Source organism: Monodelphis domestica, chromosome 4 (assembly GCF_027887165.1).
Source record: "Monodelphis domestica isolate mMonDom1 chromosome 4, mMonDom1.pri, whole genome shotgun sequence".
Lineage (NCBI taxonomy): Eukaryota > Metazoa > Chordata > Mammalia > Didelphimorphia > Didelphidae > Monodelphis > Monodelphis domestica.
Genome location: NC_077230.1, coordinates 392,552,064 through 392,572,157, shown reverse-complemented (window position 1 = coordinate 392,572,157; position 20,094 = coordinate 392,552,064). Strand labels below are relative to the sequence as shown.

The 20,094-nt window shown below is 45.3% G+C and overlaps 1 protein-coding gene across 2 annotated transcripts in view; it reads right to left on the bottom strand.

Annotated features, from left to right (window-relative positions):
- The window catches only part of LOC100026094 (protein-arginine deiminase type-2), a 70,278-nt gene extending 51,359 nt beyond the window's left edge, over positions 1–18,919 (bottom strand). Inside the window, exons 1-4 of one of the 2 annotated variants that reach the window (XM_056795702.1) lie at positions 18,461–18,919; positions 11,555–11,609; positions 3,034–3,217; positions 2,635–2,707 (exon numbers count right to left, since the gene is read on the bottom strand). In XM_056795702.1, coding sequence (XP_056651680.1) covers positions 2,635–2,707; positions 3,034–3,217; positions 11,555–11,609; positions 18,461–18,470 — 322 coding nt within the window. In that variant the 5' untranslated portion in view covers positions 18,471–18,919. The remainder of the gene's footprint in view (positions 1–2,634; positions 2,708–3,033; positions 3,218–11,554; positions 11,610–18,460) is intronic. The other variant, XM_016422154.2, reaches the window with a different exon arrangement.
- Between the last annotated feature and the right edge of the window lie 1,175 nt (positions 18,920–20,094).

Genomic DNA, 20,094 nt, shown 5'->3' with positions numbered 1-20,094 from the left:
GATATCATATAAAGTTTCTTCCTGCTCTGACTTTACGAATCTGTGATCTCACTGGGCCTCAGTTTCTCCATCTGTAAAATGAGACAGCTGGGCTAGATATCATATAAAGTTTCTTCCTGCTCTGACTTTACGAATCTGTGATCTCACTGGGCTTCAGTTTCTCCATCTGTAAAATGAGACATCTGGGCTAGATGCACCTTAGGGTTCCTTTCTACTCTAAATCTCTGGTCCCATGAGTCTCTTCTCTATTTTCATACAATGCTTCCCCTCAGGCTATCTGTTACCCACTATGACTTCTGCTGTACTCTAATGTTGCCTCCGTTGGGATAACTAGGTTGGAGGAAGGAATGTTGTAGGGAGGAGGTTTGATATTCAACATACTTTTGTCCTAAGACTGAGGCGTCTGTAGAGATAATCCTGCCCACTGTCCTTCTTCTAATAGAAGTATGTTAAATAGTAGGAAAATCAAGGAACAAATCTCAGTATTGACCTTGCTGAACCTCAAAATGGGAATGAGGAGAGTAGCAGATAGAGAGCTGACCTTGGAGTCAGGTAAACCTGGGTTCAAGTCCTCCGTGTACACATATAGCCAGTCTAGACCACTTCTTCCAGACTCATTTATCCTGTCTATAGTTTATTTGTATATATTTGTTTGCTTGTTTTCTGCTCCATTAGACTGTGAACTTCCTAAGGGCAGGGACCGTTTTTTGCCTCTTTTTGAACTTCCAGCCTTTAGTGTCTGGCACATAGTAGGTACTTCATAAATGTTTCTGGCTGACCAGCTGCCCACCTATATTAGTTATGGCCAAATTGCTGGTCTGCAATGGTAAAGGAAGTCCTCGCTAGGAGTTCCCTTCACTTGTAAAATCACATTTGGTCCAAAAAGATAAAGAAAAAAAGATAATATTTGTCCTCCCTCCCTCCCTCTCAGGGTAGAGTCCAAAACTTCCTTCCTAGAAATATGCCTTCTTGATGTTAGAACCGCAGATTCTTACAGCTGGAAGACGATGATGATCCCAGGAGATCATCCAACCATCTCTCTAGGTCAAGGACCACCTAGTACCATAGCTTCCCTTCACAGGGGTTGGATAAGCTATTGGAACAACTCACAACAGGAAATGTATGATGGTTGTAGGAAAAGTAGTTTTGGAGCTAGAGGGCCTGGGTTCAAATCCTGTCTCTGACCCTTGTTACCTGGAGATTGTATAATTTTCATAAAATGCAAGACTTAAATTTTTTTGAGAAAATTTTCAGGAAAAGAAGCTCGCTAGACCCTTCGACAGGGTCTAATGTCTATTCCCTATGCCCTGTGCATGACAGAGCCCTTCCAAGTCCGGTTCACAATAGGGTCACAGTGAGATTAGGTTTCTTAAAGGATGAGTTCCAGATGTTACCTGAGACAGCTCAGTCCTTATGCCCATTGGGCTGGTCAACACAGAACTGATGGCTACCATCCTGGGATCTCTGGTTACTCTCACTCAGACCCCAAGCCTGGCTACCTCTGTTCTAGTCCTGACCCATTTCCTTTTCTCTTTTTCTCTCCCCAAAGTGATCAACACAAGGAGCTTGAAATACAGGGTGCTTAGCTCAGAGGGAGTCACTGGCAGAATGCAGGACACCAGAGTTCAGAGCCAAGGAGCACGGGATGCTCCCTGCATTCCTTGGTGAATCTGCATTATTCAGGAGAAGTCTGCAGAGCTGAAAAACTGTCTGAGTCAAATCTGATTGAAAAATGGTGTTAGGGGGCAGCTGGGTGGCTCAGTGGATGGAGAGCCAGGCCTAGAGACGGGAGGTCCTGGGTTCAAATCTGGCCTCAGACACTTCCCAGCTGTGTGACCCTGGGCAGTCACTTGACCCCCATTGCCTAGCCCATACCACTCTTCTGCCTTGGCCAAGATGGAAGGTAAGGGTTTAAAAAAAAAGAAAGAAAAATGGTGTTAGCTGTCATTAGCTCGTTCAATGTTCTTGAATACTCTTAGGGCCCGTGTTTCCTCATCTATAGTATGAAGGGGTTGGAGTAGATGGTCACATCCCAATGTGATCTTCTACATTTAAACAATTCAAGTCTTGAGGGCCTTCTTGGCTGTGGCATTCTCTGTTCTAAGGTCTCTATCATCCTGTGTTCTGTTCTGACATCCTGTGTTCTAAGGTTTCTACCAGCTCTGACATTCTGTTCAAGCTCTTTCTAGTTCTGATATCTATCTATCTATCTATCTATCTATCTATCTATCTATCTATCTATCTAGATATATATTCTAAGGGGCCTCCTGGCTCTGACAGTCTCTGTTCTAAAGTCCTTTTCTAGTTCTGATATGTATTCTAAGGTTCTACCAGCTCTGATATTTTCTGTTCTAAGGCTTCTTTCTAGTTTTGACATTTTGTATTCTAAGGGTTCTACCAGTTCTGATGTTCTCTGTTCTAAGGTCCATTTCCAGCTCTGCCATTTGACGTTCTAAGGTTCCTTCCACACCTGAAAATTCATGTTCTAAGGCCCCTGCCAGCTCTAACATTCCCTGTTCTGAATGTCCATCTTTTAAGGCCCCTCTCACTGAAGGTTGAGGATTCTATGATGCTAAGTGGTGGATATCAAGTCTTAGGAGAGTCAGGATCTCTAGAATATTGGTGGCCACTTACCAACAGCTGTGAGAAAAAGGCCAGCTTGGTCAATGGGCATCTTGCCTTCCTCCCCATAATAGCCGACGGTGACCTGGGGATCCACAGTGGGAGAAGGAAAAAAGGAAGGTAGGTAGTTGATGACATTCCAGAGCACTGTGCGAATCCCCCCACTCCCACTTCTTAGCCCACCAAGCCAGTTCTCTCCCATCATGCATTTGCTTCTTCTATGAAACTATATTGGTGAAGCTGAGGATAGATGTTTTTTCCCTCTTTGGGTTCTCAGTAAGTAAAGGCCCATGCTCAAGATACAGATACTGTCATAATCCCTTCTAACATAAGATGCCCTCTCCTACTGCTGACCTGGTAGATCCCCCTCCCCTACCCTTGCCCCAAAGCTAACCCTCTAGGTTTCTGTACCTTGTCGCTGCTGACTTCTGTGCTGGGCTGGCTCATGCTGAGGCGGAGGATAGTGCTGGGGGAGAGGGCCCATCGTTGCTTGCCATTGGCTGTGGCCTCTTCGGCTTGGCCATCAATCACTGCTTCGACCTGTACAGCATCTGTGTATTTCAGGCTGAAGGTCTTGGCATCAGCAGGGGCTGCGCTACAAAAGGGAGAAGGGTTGGGTCATGAAGAGGCTTCCATGTGTCTCTAAGGGGGATCAAATGATAGACTGTTTTAAAAATCTAGAATCTTAAAATTAGAATAAGCCTTGTAAGGCCAGGGAGGCTCTTAGAACTCAGAATGTCTGAGTTAGGAGGGATCTTAGAACATAAAATGTCAGAGCTGGAAGGGGCCTTAGAACCCAGAATGCCAGAGCTGGGAGAGCTTAGAACAGAGAATGTCAGAGCTGGGAGAGACCTTAGAACAGAGAATGTCAGGGCTGGGAGAGACCTTAGAACAGAGAATGTCAGAGCTGGGAGAGACCTTAGAACAGAGAATGTCAGAACTGGGAGAGACCTTAGAACAGAGAGTGTCAGAGCTGGGAGAGACCTTAGAACCCAGAATGTCAGAGCTTGGAGAGACCTTAGAACCCAGAATGTCAGAGCTGGGAGAGACCTTAGAACAGAGAATGTCAGAGCTGGGAGAGGCCTTAGAACCGAGAATGTCAGAGCTGGAAGAGACCTTAGAACCCAGAATGTCAGAGCTAGGAGGGACCTAAGAACATAAAATGTCAGATGTAGGGGGGGACTTAGAACATAGACTGTCAAAGGTAGAAGGGACCTTAGAACTCAGAATGTCAGAGCTAGAAGGGACCTTAGAACCCAGAATGTCAGAGCTGGGAGGGACCTTAGAACCCAGAATGTCAGAGCTGGGAGGGACCTTAGAACCTAGAATGTCAGAGCTGGGAGGGACCTTAGAACCCAGAATGTCAGAGCTAGGAGGGACATAAGAACACAAAATGTCAGATGTAGGGGGGGACTTAGAACATAGACTGTCAAAGGTAGAAGGGACCTTAGAACTCAGAATGTCAGAGCTAGAAGGGACCTTAGAACACAGAATGTCAGAGCTGGGAGAGAGCTTAGAACAGAGAATGTCAGAGTTGGGAGAGACCTTAGAACAGAGAATGTCAGGGCTGGGAGAGACCTTAGAACAGAGAATGTCAGAGCTGGGAGAGACCTTAGAACAGAGAATGTCAGAGCTGGGAGAGACCTTAGAACAGAGAATGTCAGAGCTGGGAGAGAGAGACCTTAGAACCCAGAATGTCAGAGCTGGGAGGGACCTTAGAACCCAGAATGTCAGAGCTGGGAAGGACCTTAGAACCCAGAATGTCAGAGCTGGGAGGGACCTTAGAAATCATCTAATCAAAGACACTCATTTAATAGATGAGGGATCTGAGGTCCAGGAAATGGAACTGTGCTTGCCCCAACTCTCCCCACTAATCAACTTGTGTGTTTCCTTGAGGATTTAAAAAAAATTATTATTATTATTTTTTATAAACCCTTACCTTCCATCTTGGAGTCAATACTGTGTATTGGTTCCAAGGCAGAAGAGTGGTAAGGGCTAGGTAATGGGGGTTAAGTAACTTGCCCGGGTCACACAACTAGGAAGTATCTGGAGCTAGATTTGAACCTAGGACCCCCCCATCTCTTGGCCTGGCTCTCAATCCACTGAGCGGCCCAGCTGTCCCCTTCCTTGAGGATTTAAAAAAAAACTCTTAACTTCTTTTAGAATAGAAACTAAACAACAATTACAAGGCAGAAAAGCAATAAGGGCTAAGTAATGGAGGTTAGGTGACTTGCCCAAGGTCACACAGCTAGGAAGTGTTTTTGGTCACATTTGAACCCAGGACCTCCTATCTTCAGGCTTGGTTCTCTATCTACTAAGCCACTCTAGCTGCTCCTTCCTTTCAATATTTAAGGATACCCCTGTGTGCTGATACTAAGGTAGCACTTATACCCTTGAATCAGATTCTTTCCATACTGGCCAGTCTCCATTGTTTGAAGGACCACCACTTACAATGCATTTCCTTTAGACTGTTGCCTGTCTAGTAAGTACATGGATACCAGGGAGGGGGCATCCCACTTACCATTATTAGTCACTAACGCCTTGGTGTGAATCAGTTCATCATATCCTTCCCAAATGACAGCTGGCTTAGGGATCAGGGAGAACCAACACTTGGAGAGAGTTGTCCAGAAAAGGGAGGGAGGAGGGACAGAAGGTGGGCACCAACCCCGCAAGACAAATTCTATTGATTTTACAGGCTTACATAAGGTCAGGTCCTGGGGCTGTGACTTGGTTTTTTGTGTGCCTGGTGAAGTTAAATTTGGACAGGAGATCACAGGGGATTATGTGGGCTTCACTTGGGGTTTGTTAGCAAAACACCACCATGCCATCTGGGGTATATGGAAAGGGCACTGATCCACTGGCTTTAAAGGCCTGGGTAATGAGTGTCAAACAGCAAAGATCACTGCTAATTCACCAGGTGACCTTGGGTAGGTCACACTCCTGCTCAGTTTCTCTCTGTAATATAAAGGACCAGACTAGGTTAACTCTGAAACCTCTCCCAGCTCTACTTCACTTGTTCTTGGGCCCCTCACAATCTCAATACTGTTTTCTAATAGCCCTCCCAAATCTGACATTCTCTATTCTAAGGTCCTTCACCAGCTCTGACATTCTGGGTTCTAAAGGTCTTCCTAGCTCTGACATTCTGTATTCTAAGGTTCCTTCCAGCTCTGACAGTCTCTGTTCTAAGATCTCTCCCAGCTCTGACATTCTCTGTTCTAAGATCTCTCCCAGCTCTGACATTCTCTGTTCTACAAGATCTCTCCCAGCTCTGACATTCTCTGTTCTACAAGATCTCTCCCAGCTCTGACATTCTCTGTTCTAAGGACTCTCCCAGCTCTGACTTCTCTGTTCTAAGGTCTCTCCCAGCTCTGACAGTCTCTGTTCTAAGGTCTCTCCCAGCTCTGACATTCTCTGTTCTAAGGTCTCTCCCAGCTCTGACATTCTCTGTTCTAAGCTCTCTCCCAGCTCTGACATTCTCTGTTCTATGGTCTCTCCCAGCTCTGACAGTCTCTGTTCTAAGCTCTCTCCCAGCTCTGACATTCTCTGTTCTAAAGTCTCTCCCAGCTCTGACATTCTCTGTTCTGAGGTCTCTCCCAGCTCTGATATTCTGGGTTCTAAGAGCCCTCCTAGCTCTGACATTCTCCTATTTTGTGGGATTTCTCTAGTTGGTGCATTACTAAGAGAGGATACTCCCAGAGTTTGGGCAGGAGTTTAGAAAAGAATGACCCTCTGAAACTGGGTAAAATGAGCCATCTGTAGTCCCTGGAGGTGATTTCCTGAATGAGTTGCCCAGGAGCCTAGGGTATCTTTGAGATTCAATTCCTGGAGGCTAAGGTATCTACTGAGAGCAGAGCTTTTCCTGAAAGCCTTTTAGAAAGATCTCAATTTAAACCATCTCTACTCTAAGGAAAGCTACTTAGTTGTATTGTAACAGGATGGAGGTAATATTGTTTCAGGAAAAGAAGGAGGGGTTCTAGTCAGTCCATAAACATTTATTAAGCCTGTTCTGTGCAGCCCTGCACATAAGCCTAGGAAAGGAAAATCCTGAGAAGAATGAGTCCATGGCCATCTGATGCTCTATACATTATATCTGACAGATTCCTGCATCCCGTTCCTGAAAGGCTATTGCTCCCATTGCAAATTAATAAATTGGCAATGATGCTGAGGAGTAAGGCTTGTGGATCTCAGACTATCAGAGCCAGGAGGGCCTTTAGATCAGAGATTGAGAGGACCTTAGAACAGAGACTCCTTCCCTCTCTGACATTCTCCAAGATCACTTTCTCCAGTCAGTCCCTTCATTTTTACCAGTAAGGAAACCAAGGCCGAATCAGGGGCAGATTCTAAAGTCAAACTCAGCTTTTCCAATTGCTGACTCAAGTTTCTTTCCAGTGAGTTGGTTAACATAAAACTGATTTTTCAAGCTAATATCCTATGGGCAAATATGATAAAAAACCAAGTTTCTGGTGTCAACACCATTATTCAGTCTGAAACTGCTAGCCTGAGATTCCTTTCAGGGTGGATTCTCATGGGAACAGGGAACAAGTACAAGCTTTGGGGCCCCCAGCTTATCTGCTAGTCCTAAAACTTGGGGTTCATCAGATCTTACTAGGCTACAAGTTTGGGGGCTTCTAGATTCCACATTGACACGGGGTATGTAAGGATAAGATCCTGGACTTTTAGGTGACAGCCCCCCCCCAAACCCCCCTGGGAGAAGCCCACTAGGTCCCTGCCCATTTTCTCCCTCCCATCTCTCTTTCTCCTTTCCCCACCAATTGCCATAGACAGAGAGAAGAACTTGGAATCAAGGTAACAGGGATGTCAATCATTCCTCTGGCATTTGCCCCCTGTGTTTATGGGTAAGTCATTTTATTTCTGAGTCCGTTTCCCTATCTTGAAAATGAGGATATTAACACTTCTAATGACCTCAAGGTTAATCTATTCAAATTCTCAAGTGTTATAGAAACTTCAGTTATCGTTGTTATTATTAATAATAAATACTAAATACCGCAATTCTCATAATTAATTCGGTTATCCCTCTGCCCAGATGGGGCTTTGAGGGTTAATGTCTCCCCAGGCACCGAGCTTGAGCAAACAGCTATTCTAAGAGCAGGCTCCAAATACAAACAACAAAGGAGCCCATTCAACCAGCTGAGGGGGTTCCCAGTTGGTGCCATCTGTGCCAGGGACAGATGCTCTTATTGAGGGGCCGTCCTTACGGGGCACAGGCTAGAAGTCTAGTCATGTTGCAAAGCAGTTATGAGAGGACTGGAGGATGCAATGGCAGGGTGGGGAGGTGTGGGAGGTGGGGATGATTCAAAACAGAGCATAAGAGTTCTTAAATTCCACTCCCTGCCCCCCAAAATCTTTGGTAATCTGGTGACACTCCTGGACTCCTTTTCAGAATCATATTTTTAAAGGCATCAAATAAAATTCATAGGATTACGAGGAAAGCAAAGATATTAAAATGTAGTTATTGAGACACTAAAGCACACATACCTACGTATTCCCAGACCCCCAGATTAAGAGAACAGAAGAAGACTAGATGATCTTTGACGCCTTGAGGCTGAATAATATCAATCTAGGCACCATGAGGGGACAGAGGGGAAGGAGGCCCAATCTCTGTCCTGGTGGCTCTCCCAATCTAAAGAAGACACAGTCCTTGCCTTCAAGGGAACCTCTAGCCAAGTGGAGTACATAAGATCCAGTCTTTGACCTCCAAGAGTTCTTAGCCTAAAATTAGGCTGGTGCCATAATTGGATAAGTGCTAAGAGAAAACCAAGGAAGATCTGACTCTGGGAAGGGTCAAAGAAAGTTTCCTGGAGGGAGTTTTGATCAGGTTTTAGAATGAAAGATCACTGTGTGCCACCCTGGTTCAGCTTGCTAAGCTGTAGACTACATGTACACCTCTGGGCGTCCAGTTGGGACATACCAGTGAGGTACCCAAAGTCCCGTACAATTTCTGGCAGGTCTTTTTGCCCTCCTCACCTGAGAGTGCAGAGCCCAACTTCCTCCCAACGAGGCAGGATTGGGAGTAGTAGTAGTAGCCTGGGGCATAAGGTACTATTCCTGGTTGGCATGGAAGCCATCTCTTATCACACCATTTGACTTGGGCCTCATTAATGCCAACCTTTCCTGGCAGCCTAGGGTGTGAGGGGGAGGTAAAGGAAAGTGCTCAGGGTTCCCTGATCCTCTGCCTAGTACAAGGGGCCCCACTGGCATTCGTGTAGGGGGCATGAGCTAGTGTTTACAAGGTGACAGCCTTTGCATTCCACCTGTCTCTGGAGCCTGTGGGCAAGAATCTGGCCAGGGTCACAGTAACCCCATAGAGCTATAGTGGGCAAGCTCCCTCCTGCCCCTTCCTATGTCTTGTTCCTAGTCCTTTTCATCTCCCCCTCCCCAGCCAAAAAACCCTTATCTTCCATCTTAGAATCAATACTGTATATTGGTTTCACGGCAGAAGAGTGATAAGGGCTAAGCCACTTGCCCAGGGTCACGCAGTTAGAAAGTGTATATATCTGAGGCAGGATTTGAACGCTGATCCTTGGACTATGATTTTCTACTATGACTTTGCCAAGTTCTCCTTCTGCTCTAAGGTCACAGCCTAGTGTGTATATATTTGTGGATAAATAGACATATGCATGTATGTATCATATATATGTTCTTAATCTAGGAATTCATGAAGACAGGGGACTCCTGCTATGGAAAATCCTTCCCCTGATCAATTCATTACCTATACTGAGAGGTTAAATGACTTTATTATAGTCATGCAAGTAATTTATGTAAGGGACAGGGCTTCTTGCTTCCAAGACCCCCCCCCTTTGTCCTTGAATTCATCCCACAAGATAAAAAAATAACAGGAATAATATACTTTTGGGTTTACAAAATACTTTGCTCACACCTTTAGTAGTCAAGCTAGCTGTATGATCCTGGGCAAGTCCCTTCACCCTGTTTGCCTCAGTTTCCTTATCTGTCAAATGAGTTGGAGAAGGAAATGGCAAATCACTCCAGTATCTTGGCCAAGAAAACCCTAAATGGGGCAACCAAGAGTCAGACATAATTGGAATGACTGAACAACAACAATTCAAGTTCAAAGGAATTTCTCACACGATAGAGGAAAGAGGAAACAGCTGGGAGAAAGGGGAAAGGGAGAAAACTTGTTATGTTCTGGACTCTGTTATGTGTTTTAGAAATATCTCCCCTGATCCTCACAACAACACTGTGAAGGAGGTATACTTTTTATCCCCATTTTACAGATGAGAAAATGGAGGCAGGCAGCACTGAAGTGACTTGCCAGAGGTCAGACAGTTAGTAAGTGTCCAAGGCTAGATCTGAACTTAGGTCTTTCTGACTTCAGGTTCAGGGCTATATTATCTAGCTGCCTTTGGGGTCTGTTGAAATAACATATACAACAACTCTGGCGAGGCAGGCAGTCGAAGCATTATTATACCCATTTTAGAGGTGAGAGAACTAAGGCATAAGAGAGAAGGAAGAACTTGCTCAAGGTCATGGTCCAGTTAATAAATGGCAGAACTCACATTTGAACCCATCTCTTCCCTTGGCCAGAGCCAGGGCTCTTTCTAGTATGGCACAACAACTCTTAATGGATTAATTGGGGAGACATCATAGGTTAGTGGAAAGAACCCTGGGTTTGGGGTTAAAGGACCTGGGTTTGATTTCTGATTCTGGCTCAGAACCTGTGTGACCTTGAGCAAGTCACTGGTCTCTAAGATCCCTTTCAGCTTTAAGTTTTTTTCCCCTTTATCCTCATCTTGGTCGGGTAAATAAATTTTTAAAAAATACTGACTCTTCTTTGACCTCTGTTTACTCTAGAGTTTTTCCATCTATAAAATGAGGCTTGCTATTCTTTGGGGTTGTTGTTCAGTTGTTTTAGTCATGTTTGATGCTTCAACACCCATTTTGGGATTTTCTTGGCAAAGATATCAGAATAACTTGTCATTTCCTTCTCCAACTTCTTTTACAGATGAGGAAACTAAGGCAAACAGAGTGAAATGACTTGCTCAGGGTCACATAGTTAATAAATATCTGAGGCTAGATTTGAAGTCAGGTCTTCCTGACTCCAGGCATGGTGCTCTAACCACTGTGCAACCTAGCTGTCATTCTTAACCTTCTCTTACTCCAGGAGATGAGATAAAGAGTGTGACATAGACACAGTTAAATAGCCAGAGCCTTGGCCCAGGGGATGGAATGCTTGCTTTCTAGTCCCAAATTTGCCCCTTAGTTCTCTATATGATCTGTGCAAGATCTTTCCTATATCCTGTCTCTGACCCATCAGGCAGGGGTTCTCTGTGCTAAACAAAGCAGTCCCCTCTGTGGCTGCCTTGACCCTTTCCTCCACACAAGCCGCTTCCACCAGGGAAAATAAGGCTCCCAGTGGGTATGGAGCAGGGGCTGCTGTCCAGCCTAGACTCCTGTCCCTCAAAGGTAGCCTTCTCCCTCAGGGCCTTGGCATTGCAATTGAACACCTGTCCCTGGCGCCACTCCTGGCAGAAGCCAGCCTTTTTAGGGCTAGACATGCAGGGGTGTTGCCCTGATTTATGGGGGCCATCTGATCACACTCTGGGACCAAGTTCTCCACAAGCTCTGACAGGTTCCAGGAAGGGTGGGGTAGCTGGGGTTGGTTCCAGCTCAAAACAATCCTCTCCGTGCCCCTGAAGTGGTCACGCCACACATATGTGTGCCCCGCTTTGTAGGGTTAGGGTGGGGGGGAGAGGGCCAACTCCAAATACAGTCATTTCTCAGCTCAGGGCACCGACCACATAACATAGGGGCAAGACAGCACAGATAATCCCAAACTGATGAATGATCCTAAAATAGCACCTCCATTGGGTGGTTAGGGATGCTATATGATGGGGAGAACACTGAATATGAACACCCAGAAGACCTGGATTTGAACCCGAGCTCAGAAACTTACTGCATGCAGAGCGTTGGAAAGGTGGTTGAGCCTCTCCACATCTCAGTCTTCACATCTGTGAAATAGGGATTATAATACTAACATGACTACTTTACAGGGTGCTTGTGAAGATCAAATGCGATATCCCATGCAAAGCACTTTGTACACTATTAATCAACTTTCTATCAAGGGGTGGCTAGGTAGCGCAGGGGATAGAGAGCCTGGCCTGGATGTGGGAGGATCTGGGTTCAAATTTGACCTTGTGGCTGGGATGTCACCACCCATGCTGCTATGAGGAACCCAACCACATTGCAGAGATGTCATTGGTGGACAGGAAATGTGGCCATAGGCTCCTTCAATCTGGTTACTCACCTTCCCCATCGAGAAGTCCCTTAGGGGCTGTGTCATTTAAGCCCTAGGTACTCTAGGAATATTTAGCAATCTAAGACCCTATTCTAGGCCATTCATTGTCCTTAGGAGGAGTCAGGGTCTGGAGTTTTGAAAGAAATAGCAATATTCATTTAAAAATGATTCTGAAAGATCCCTACAAACTATAAGGTTCTATATTCATTAGACCACCCCAGTTCGGAAATGCTGTGTTCTAAAGCTTTCTGTTCTAAGGTTTTTCTAGTTTGGAGGTCCTCTGTTCTTAGGTGATGCCTATTTCTAAGAGCCTTTTTTCCAACAATCTGTTCTAAAGACCATTCTAGCTCCAAAGGATTCCAAAACTCATTCTAGCTCTGATGCTCTATATTCTAACATTCTCAGTTCTAAGATACCTTCCACGTGTAAGAATCTTCTAAGGTCCCTTCCAGCTCTGACATCCTATGCTCTAATATTCTCTGTTCTTATCCCTTCCAGTTAAAAAAAAACAAAAACAAAACCCTTACCTTTCTTCTTAGAATCTTTACTGTGTATTGGTTCCAAGGCAGAAGAATAATAAGAATTAGACAATGGAAATTAAATGACTTGCCCAAGATCACACAGTTAGAATGTATCTGAGGCTAGATTTGAACCAAGGACCTCCCATCTCTAAGCCTGGATATCAATCCACTGAACCACTTATCTGCCCCCCAGGCCCTTCCAGTTTGGAGCATCTAGGTTGTAATATTCTCTATTCCAGGGTTCCATTCCAGTTCTAATAGGGTTCTATAACTTTTTTTTCTAACACCTAAAGAACAACAGAGCTTCTTTTCCTGAGGGAATGAAGGAATGATGACCTTGGAGGACCTTTGCCATCTTGTTGACTCTTTTGGGGACATGAATATGGAAGCGGCAGGGACATGGGGGGAGGTTTAGCCCTTGGTCACTATACCCCAGAGCCTGCTCAAATTACTAGTTTTCCTAACCACCCAATCCCAACTTTCTTCTTCTTTTCCCCATGTTTCCCTGCCTCCTCTAGACCTCCCTCCCTATATTGTCTGATCTCATTCATTTGACCAGAGAGGAGGAAATAAGAGCACCCATTGGAGCTCCCCCCCCACCCTTTCTTTCTCACTGGTCCCTTTCCTGGCCCCTCTTCACTCTCTTTGCCTCCAGCTGAGATCTTGGCAGGGCAGTACCAAGAATGCCCAACTGTAAATAAACAGGCGTGTACAGTGACAGCACTGGCTTAGGGAATTAGGAGGTCTGTTGACAGACAGCCCACCCCAAATGCAGCCTTAGTTTAGGGGGTGATAGAGCCTGATAATTAAGAGAAGATTGCTGACAAGGAGGCAGTGTGGCCCAGTGAAAAGACTATCAAGGTAGGTTTTGAAGTCTGAGGACCCATGGTCACATTTTGGTTCTACCCCTTACTGGCTGTGTGTCTTGGGGAAGGATTTTTAACCCCTTGAGGCTTCTCTCCTATACAATAAGGGGTTCAGACTAGATAGCCTTTAAGTCTGTTCCAGTCCACACTGGTCACTATGACATTGCCAAATATTTTCTCCTTCTTGACTGTTCCTTTGGCTTCCATAATACTCTTCTCTCTTGGTTCTTCTTCTGCCTCTCTGAGTATTCCTTCTCAATCTCCTGTCAGAAATGATCATAATCCTCCCATCCATGAAGTGTTGAGTATTCCCAAGGGCTCTGTCCTTGCCCTCTTTGCTTCTCATTCTGTATCTCCTCTATCACTCACTCTCGCTGCATTCTTTTCAGCTCTCATTGGCACAATGATTGTCTTCACCCTCTTCACTTCTCATTCTCTCTTTGTCACTCACTCCGTCTCTCTGCTCCATCACTCGCTCTCTCTCATTCTTCTCTGTTTTCATTGGTTCTATGATTGTCTCTGCTGATGACTCCCAAATGTAGTCTCTCTCTAAATTCCAGTAACATGTCTTCAGCCTCATTCTTCTCGTGGATATCTCAGAGGTACCTCAACATGTTCATAAGAGAACTCAGCATATGTCTCTAATAACCTATCCTTCCTCCAAACTTCCTTTTCCTGTTGACACCATTCTTCCAGGCATCCATGTTTGCAAGCCTCAGAGTCATCTATGATCTGTCACTCTCCCTGACATCCCTCAATCAAAGGCTGTCATTGACATCTCTATTGTGAGGTTCAAAATGAGACAGACACTCAATAAATATGGAAGTGCTCTATTATTATTATTATTAGCCCACAATGACCAGAACTCTCAGTCTGGTGCTGATTTCATTTGATGAGCCTTCTATTGAATGCTTGCTGAGCTTAAATAACATTCATGGAACAACATAGAAGTCTGCTGGTAAATGTTTAACAACCAGGCTCTTGGGGGGAGGGGAAGTATACACACATTTATAAGTTTAATCTGTGTTAATAACACTTTCTTAAGTTTACTCAATCAATAAAGCAATAAACCAAGCCATATTCTGCAGCTTTTGCAATTTCTGAGGTGTAAGTGCTCACACTGAAAATTTACCAATAGGCAGCTGTCCTCCTGCACTTCCATATCCAATCAATTGCCAACTCTTATCAACTCTACCTTCCCAACATTTCTTATATCGGGTCTTTTTTCTTCCTCTCGCACCAAAGCTTTCTTGTTTATGGACTTGTTAATTCCTGTGTGAATCATGGCAGGAACCTCCTATTTGGTCTCTCTGCCTTTAGCCAATATTATCTCCATCCCATCTTCCACACACCTGACAAATGGATAGTCTTCAGATATATCTGACTATGTCACTCCCCTGTTCAACAACAACAAAATTTCAATAGCTCCTTGTTGCTTCCAGAATAAAATTCAGACTCCTCATATGTTGGCAGTCAAAACCCTTCACCCTTTGGCACTCACCCCACTTTTCTCATCTTATTTCATATTATCCACATTTATTCTCTGTGCCAATTGGATTTGTCTGCAAGGTGTTCCCCATAGACAACATTCCCTCTTTGCACAGGTTGTCCTACATGCTTGAAATGCATTGATGGCTCATTTCCTCTTCAGAGCATTCCTAGCTATCTTTCAAGCACAGCTCTGGTACCACTTTGCTTACCAGCCTTTTCCCTATCTTCCCAGTTATTAGCACTTTCTTCCTCTGAAACAATTTTGTGTATATTTTGTATTTGTCTGTGTAAAGATGGTTTAGTAGTTTTAGTCATGTCCAGTTTCTGTTCTTTGTGACCCCATTTGGAGTTTTCTTGGCAAAAAATACTGGAGTGGTTTGCTGTTTCCTTCTCTTGCTCGTTTATAGATGAGGAACTGAAGTAAATAGTGTTAACTTTGACAGTAACTGTCTGAGGCCAGATTTGAACTCAGGAAGATGAGTCTTCCTGATTCCAAACTCAGTGCTCTATCCACTGTGCCACTTAGTTGCCACCTGTGGTTATGATCTTCAGAAGAATATAAGTGACTTCAGGGCAGGCACTTTTCAAAGAACCAGCTCCTAGTCTTATTTATTAGTTTAATAGTTCTTTTACTCTCAATCTATTAATTTATCCTTTGATTTTTTTGATTTCCAATTTAGTTTTTATCTGGGGTTTTAAATTTTGTTTTTTTTTTCTAGTTTTTTAAAGTTGTATGCCCAATTCATTAACCTCCTCTCTCTCTATTTTGTTGATATAGGCACTCAGAGATATAGAATTGAATTTTTTTATTTTTAGAAAATGGAAGCAAACACCTTCTCTACTGTTGCACCTAAGTCTGTTTTGCTTACAGTTTATTTGAAAGAACTTCATTGAAAAGGGGAAAAAAAAGTCATGTAAGAAATTCCCAGAGTAATGTAAGGCATCATCACAGTTTCTTTCTTTTTTTTTTTTTTAAACCCTTACCTTCCATCTTGGAGTCAATACTGTGTATTGGCTCCAAGGCAGAAGAGTGGTAAAAGCTAGGTAATGGGGGTCAAGTGACTTGCCCAGGGTCACACAACTAGGAAGTGTATGAGGCCAGATCTGAACCTAGGACCTCCTGTCTCTAGGCCTGGCTCTCAATCCACTGAGCCACCCAGCTGCCCCATCAGCACAGCTTCTTGAAGACAAGTGGAGCTATTGGCTCATGATGTGACAAACCATGAGAACCCTTCAAAAACATTTTGGGAAAACAGAGCTGTCATTTAAAGAGATGTTTCCATAGCTCCAGGTCAGAGAAGGGAATTTGGTGAGAAAGGAGGGAATCAGAAAGATGTTCTTAGTTAAGGCTTCTGTTTCTGGGACTGTATCCGATAGAATTTGATATCTTGTCTCCTCATCAGGCACTTTGTCTTTGTATCTCTAATGTTTAGTATTGTTTTTCTTTCTTTTTCTTCCTTCCTAACCCTTACCTTCTGTCTTAGAATCAATACAAAGCATCCATTCCAAGGCAGAAGAGTGGTAAGGGCTGGTGACTTGCTCAGGGTCCCAAGGCTATGTATGCGTCTGAATTCAGACTTGAACCCAAGACCTCCAGACTTGTCTTTCCATCTAGCTGCCCCTTACAGTGCCTTTCACACTTAATAAGTATTTGTTGAATTAAACTGATTTTAGTTAAGGGGCTCTCCATAACAACCAAGGACCTCAGTTGCAGGAATTTTGCTCTGGGGCCCTCTCCTATGTGGGGGGAAGAAGCAATGGAGACTTAATGCCCAGATGCTTTTCATGGCCTGGCTTCCTGGTTGATATTTATTTTAGATCAGATTTATATTCAGATACAAGTTGGATTAGATACTCTCTGGGCTCCCATCCAAATCTGAGTTTCTGCCATATTGGTCTGGCTGGTCAATCAGTCACCAAGCATTGACTAAGCACTTATTTTTTGCCAGGCACTGTGCTAAGCTCTGGGGATAGAGTTCAAGAGTGTGTTTCTGGGGCTTTCATCATTTACCTCTGAGAGGGCACCTGGTAAGTTTCTCCTCTGGCTGGGATATATTTGTATATGTCATAGGCAATAACTGCCAGGGGAATTGGAATACCTTTCTTCCATCTTATATTCAGGAGAGGCAGAGCAAGGGGATACCTTGCTCTGTTTCTTAGAGTCCTGTTTTAGTTATTGCCATCTCTAGCTTGGCCCCTGAAGGCTAGGCTCCCTCTTCTGCCTATCATATACCTTTACACCCAAAGAAGAAAAGGATAATGGACCAGTTGGGAGCATCTAAGCAACAACTTCCAAGCCTAGGGATTAATTTAAAGAGAAACAAGTTGGTGGGTGTACCCCAGACTCTTCCAGGGCTCAGTGAGGATGAAGTCTGGGGAGGGATTCTGGCATTGGGGCACTTGGTCAGAGTTCAGGAAATATCACTAACGTCATCCCTGTGGGGCTTTGAAACATTAGCTGCAGGGCAGCCCCAGGGGGCCAATTCCCAGAATCATATCTCTCCTGTCCTCTCTAGGGGGCAAGTTCTGATTCTGAGCTGACCCTTTCCAGCGTGCTCAGCTGAGATAAAAGGAAAAAGACAAGCTAACCTGAGAACAGAGAGAAAAGGATTGGGGGCAATGGGGGTAAAGAAAGACCAACCTGGGGGTCAGGGAGGTAGCTGAAGGAGAGGAAGAGAGTTGGAAAACTGGGGTGAATGGCCTAAGGGAAAGAGATGAAGTTGGAAGCAGGAGTGAGGGAAACTGCAAGAAATAGGAAAGTGATGGGAAAAGTGGAAAATAATGGAGGATGAAGAGAGGAAGAGTGGGAATAGGAGAGGTAGAGAAGAGAGGGAAATAAAGCAGAGAAGAAACTAAGGAACTCTAAGGAGAAAGAGAGTCAGAGGAAGGAGAGAGAAGTAGGAGGGAGGGTGCAAGAGAGACAAAAAAACTATATATAGGGTAAAAGCTTAGTGGTATGGAGAAGTAAAAGTAAGGGGTGAAAAGGAAATGTGCCAAGGCAGAAAGAGGAAGGGGGCATTTGAGTGCACAGATTGGTCTGTATCAGGCAGAGAAAGACTTGTGTAGAGGCAGAGACCAGTAGAGGAGGGGGTGTGGAGTGACTGGGATGGGAGGAGAAAGGGGGGTGGGGAGGACTGGGATCCAGATAGAGAAAACTGGAGGGACTGGGATGGAGGAGGGGGAGCTGGGATGGGGATTGAGGATGTATGGGCCTGGGGTTGGTAGTGGAGAAAAGAGGGGTCAGTCAATAAACATTTATTACACACCTACTATGTGCCAGGCACCATACTAAACGCTGGCATTAAAAAAACCAAAAACAAACCAACCCATAAAAGACAAAAGAGGATGCCTGCTCGGCTAACACTAGAGCAAAGACAAGGAGATGGAGAAGGTGCGGGAAACTGGGACCTGGAGCCAGAAGAGGCACTGGAGAGTTTGACAGTGGAGACAGGAACTAGAGAAAATAGGAGATGGGACAATAGGCCTGGGTGGGAGCGGGGACGAAGGGCTCACCGAAGCAGGCAGGAGGGAAGACGTCCCGGAGGGTGTTTGGGGGGCTGGGGGGGGGGGGGGAAGGGAGCCCAGGGACAGGGGTTGAGGTGGGCGAGGCGGGGTCGTGTCTAGGCTGTCTCCTAGCCAGGAGGCCTCCCGGAGTGGCTGCAGGTATCTGGGCGGAGCGTTCTCACCTGTAGACATCGACCCAGAGTCGGGTGCCCAGTACACACACCGCCTCTATGCGGTTCCCGAACTGTAGGCGGACAGTCCGTTCCTGCGGCATCTCCGTCCTTGCTCGGGCTGTCGGGTCCTTGGGTGCTGAGCACTGGAGGCTAGGGTCGCCGCCACCTGCTTCAGGTGAACCAGAGTCGGCAGCTGTCCACTCGGCCCCGGCGCTTAGCCTTATCCACTGACAGATTGGGGGCGGGGCCTCCTCCCACCATCCCTCCCTAATTGGTCGCTAGGAAGAGGAAGAGAAGGGGCGGAGCCCAAGGAATCCCGCTAGGCGCTGCTGCCCACCCTCTGCACCCAAGAAGGAGCTTGGCTTGGGAGTTGGAGGGGGCCTATGCGTGTGCTCTTACACTCTCCGTGGGGCCCCTGCATTTTCATTGCCAGCGCTCCCTCCTTTGCCTCTCTGCACTGCCGCCAACACATACTCATTCACGCTGGTGCCCACATCCTTCCTTCCGTTTCCCCCCCCCGCCCCCGCTATTGTTTCCTCCCCCTCCCCTCAATAATTGTTCTGTCACAACAAAGTTACAAAGAATATTTGCAGACCCGGCACTACCGCTCTGAGATCTCTTACCCAAAGATGGTCAGGGCCAAAGGGAAAGAACCTCCGTGTGCTAAAATACAACAAATGACGAGCAGGTTGGTTTTTAGAAACACAGGAAAACACCCTCATGAAATAATGCAGCGCGCAAGGGCAGAACCAAGAGGACGAACGTGGGAGGGGGGGGGATGCTGTCCCAGTAATATTGTAGAGTAACTCTCAGTGACTGAGCTATTCTGCCTACTATGAACATTCAAAGCAACTACAAAGGACCAATGAAGGAAGATGCTAACCTTCTTCAGAGGAAGAACTGTTGTACTGTATGGCTCCACACACGTAGCTACACCAAATGTAGATCTTCTCCAAGTGGGGCAGGAAGGGAGGGAGGCACACTGGAACTCAAAATGTAACAAAAGGAAATAAATAAATAAGAATATTTGCTATTTCCCCATCTCCTGACCTGTAAAGAGTTAATAGGGCTGCTAGGTGGACAGAGAGCCAGGCCTAGAGATGGGAGGTCCTGGATTCAAATTTGACCTCAGACACTTCCTAGCTGTGTGACACTGGGCAAATCACTTTGCCCAGCTCTTACAGTTCTGCCTTGGAACTGTTAACTTGGAAAAAACACAGAACTATTAAATAGTCAGAAAATCACTCTTTAATTAAGAAAAAGAGTTTAGTGCTAAAATTAGACCTCCTCTCAGAGCTGTGTGCTATCAACCCACCTGGAGTCCCAGACTCTGGCAGCTCAGGTCACCAAGCTCCTGGGAATGCCATCCAGCTATCTGGTGACTAGTAAGAGGGACAGATCTTGGGGGTCTTTTATACCCTCTGGAGAACTTGGTAAGGCAAGCCTGCATAGACAAACTGCAAGCAGGCTGCAAAGAGGTCTGTAGCTAGCCTTAAGGGTATCAGTGAGCAGTCAACTAACAATTACAAAGGAAAGGGTCAAACCAAGAGCTGGACTTCATGAGAGGGGACTTTAATACAATCAGAGAAGTTTCTAAAACAAATAAAGGCACTCAACATTTTGACTATGTCCACAGATCCCAC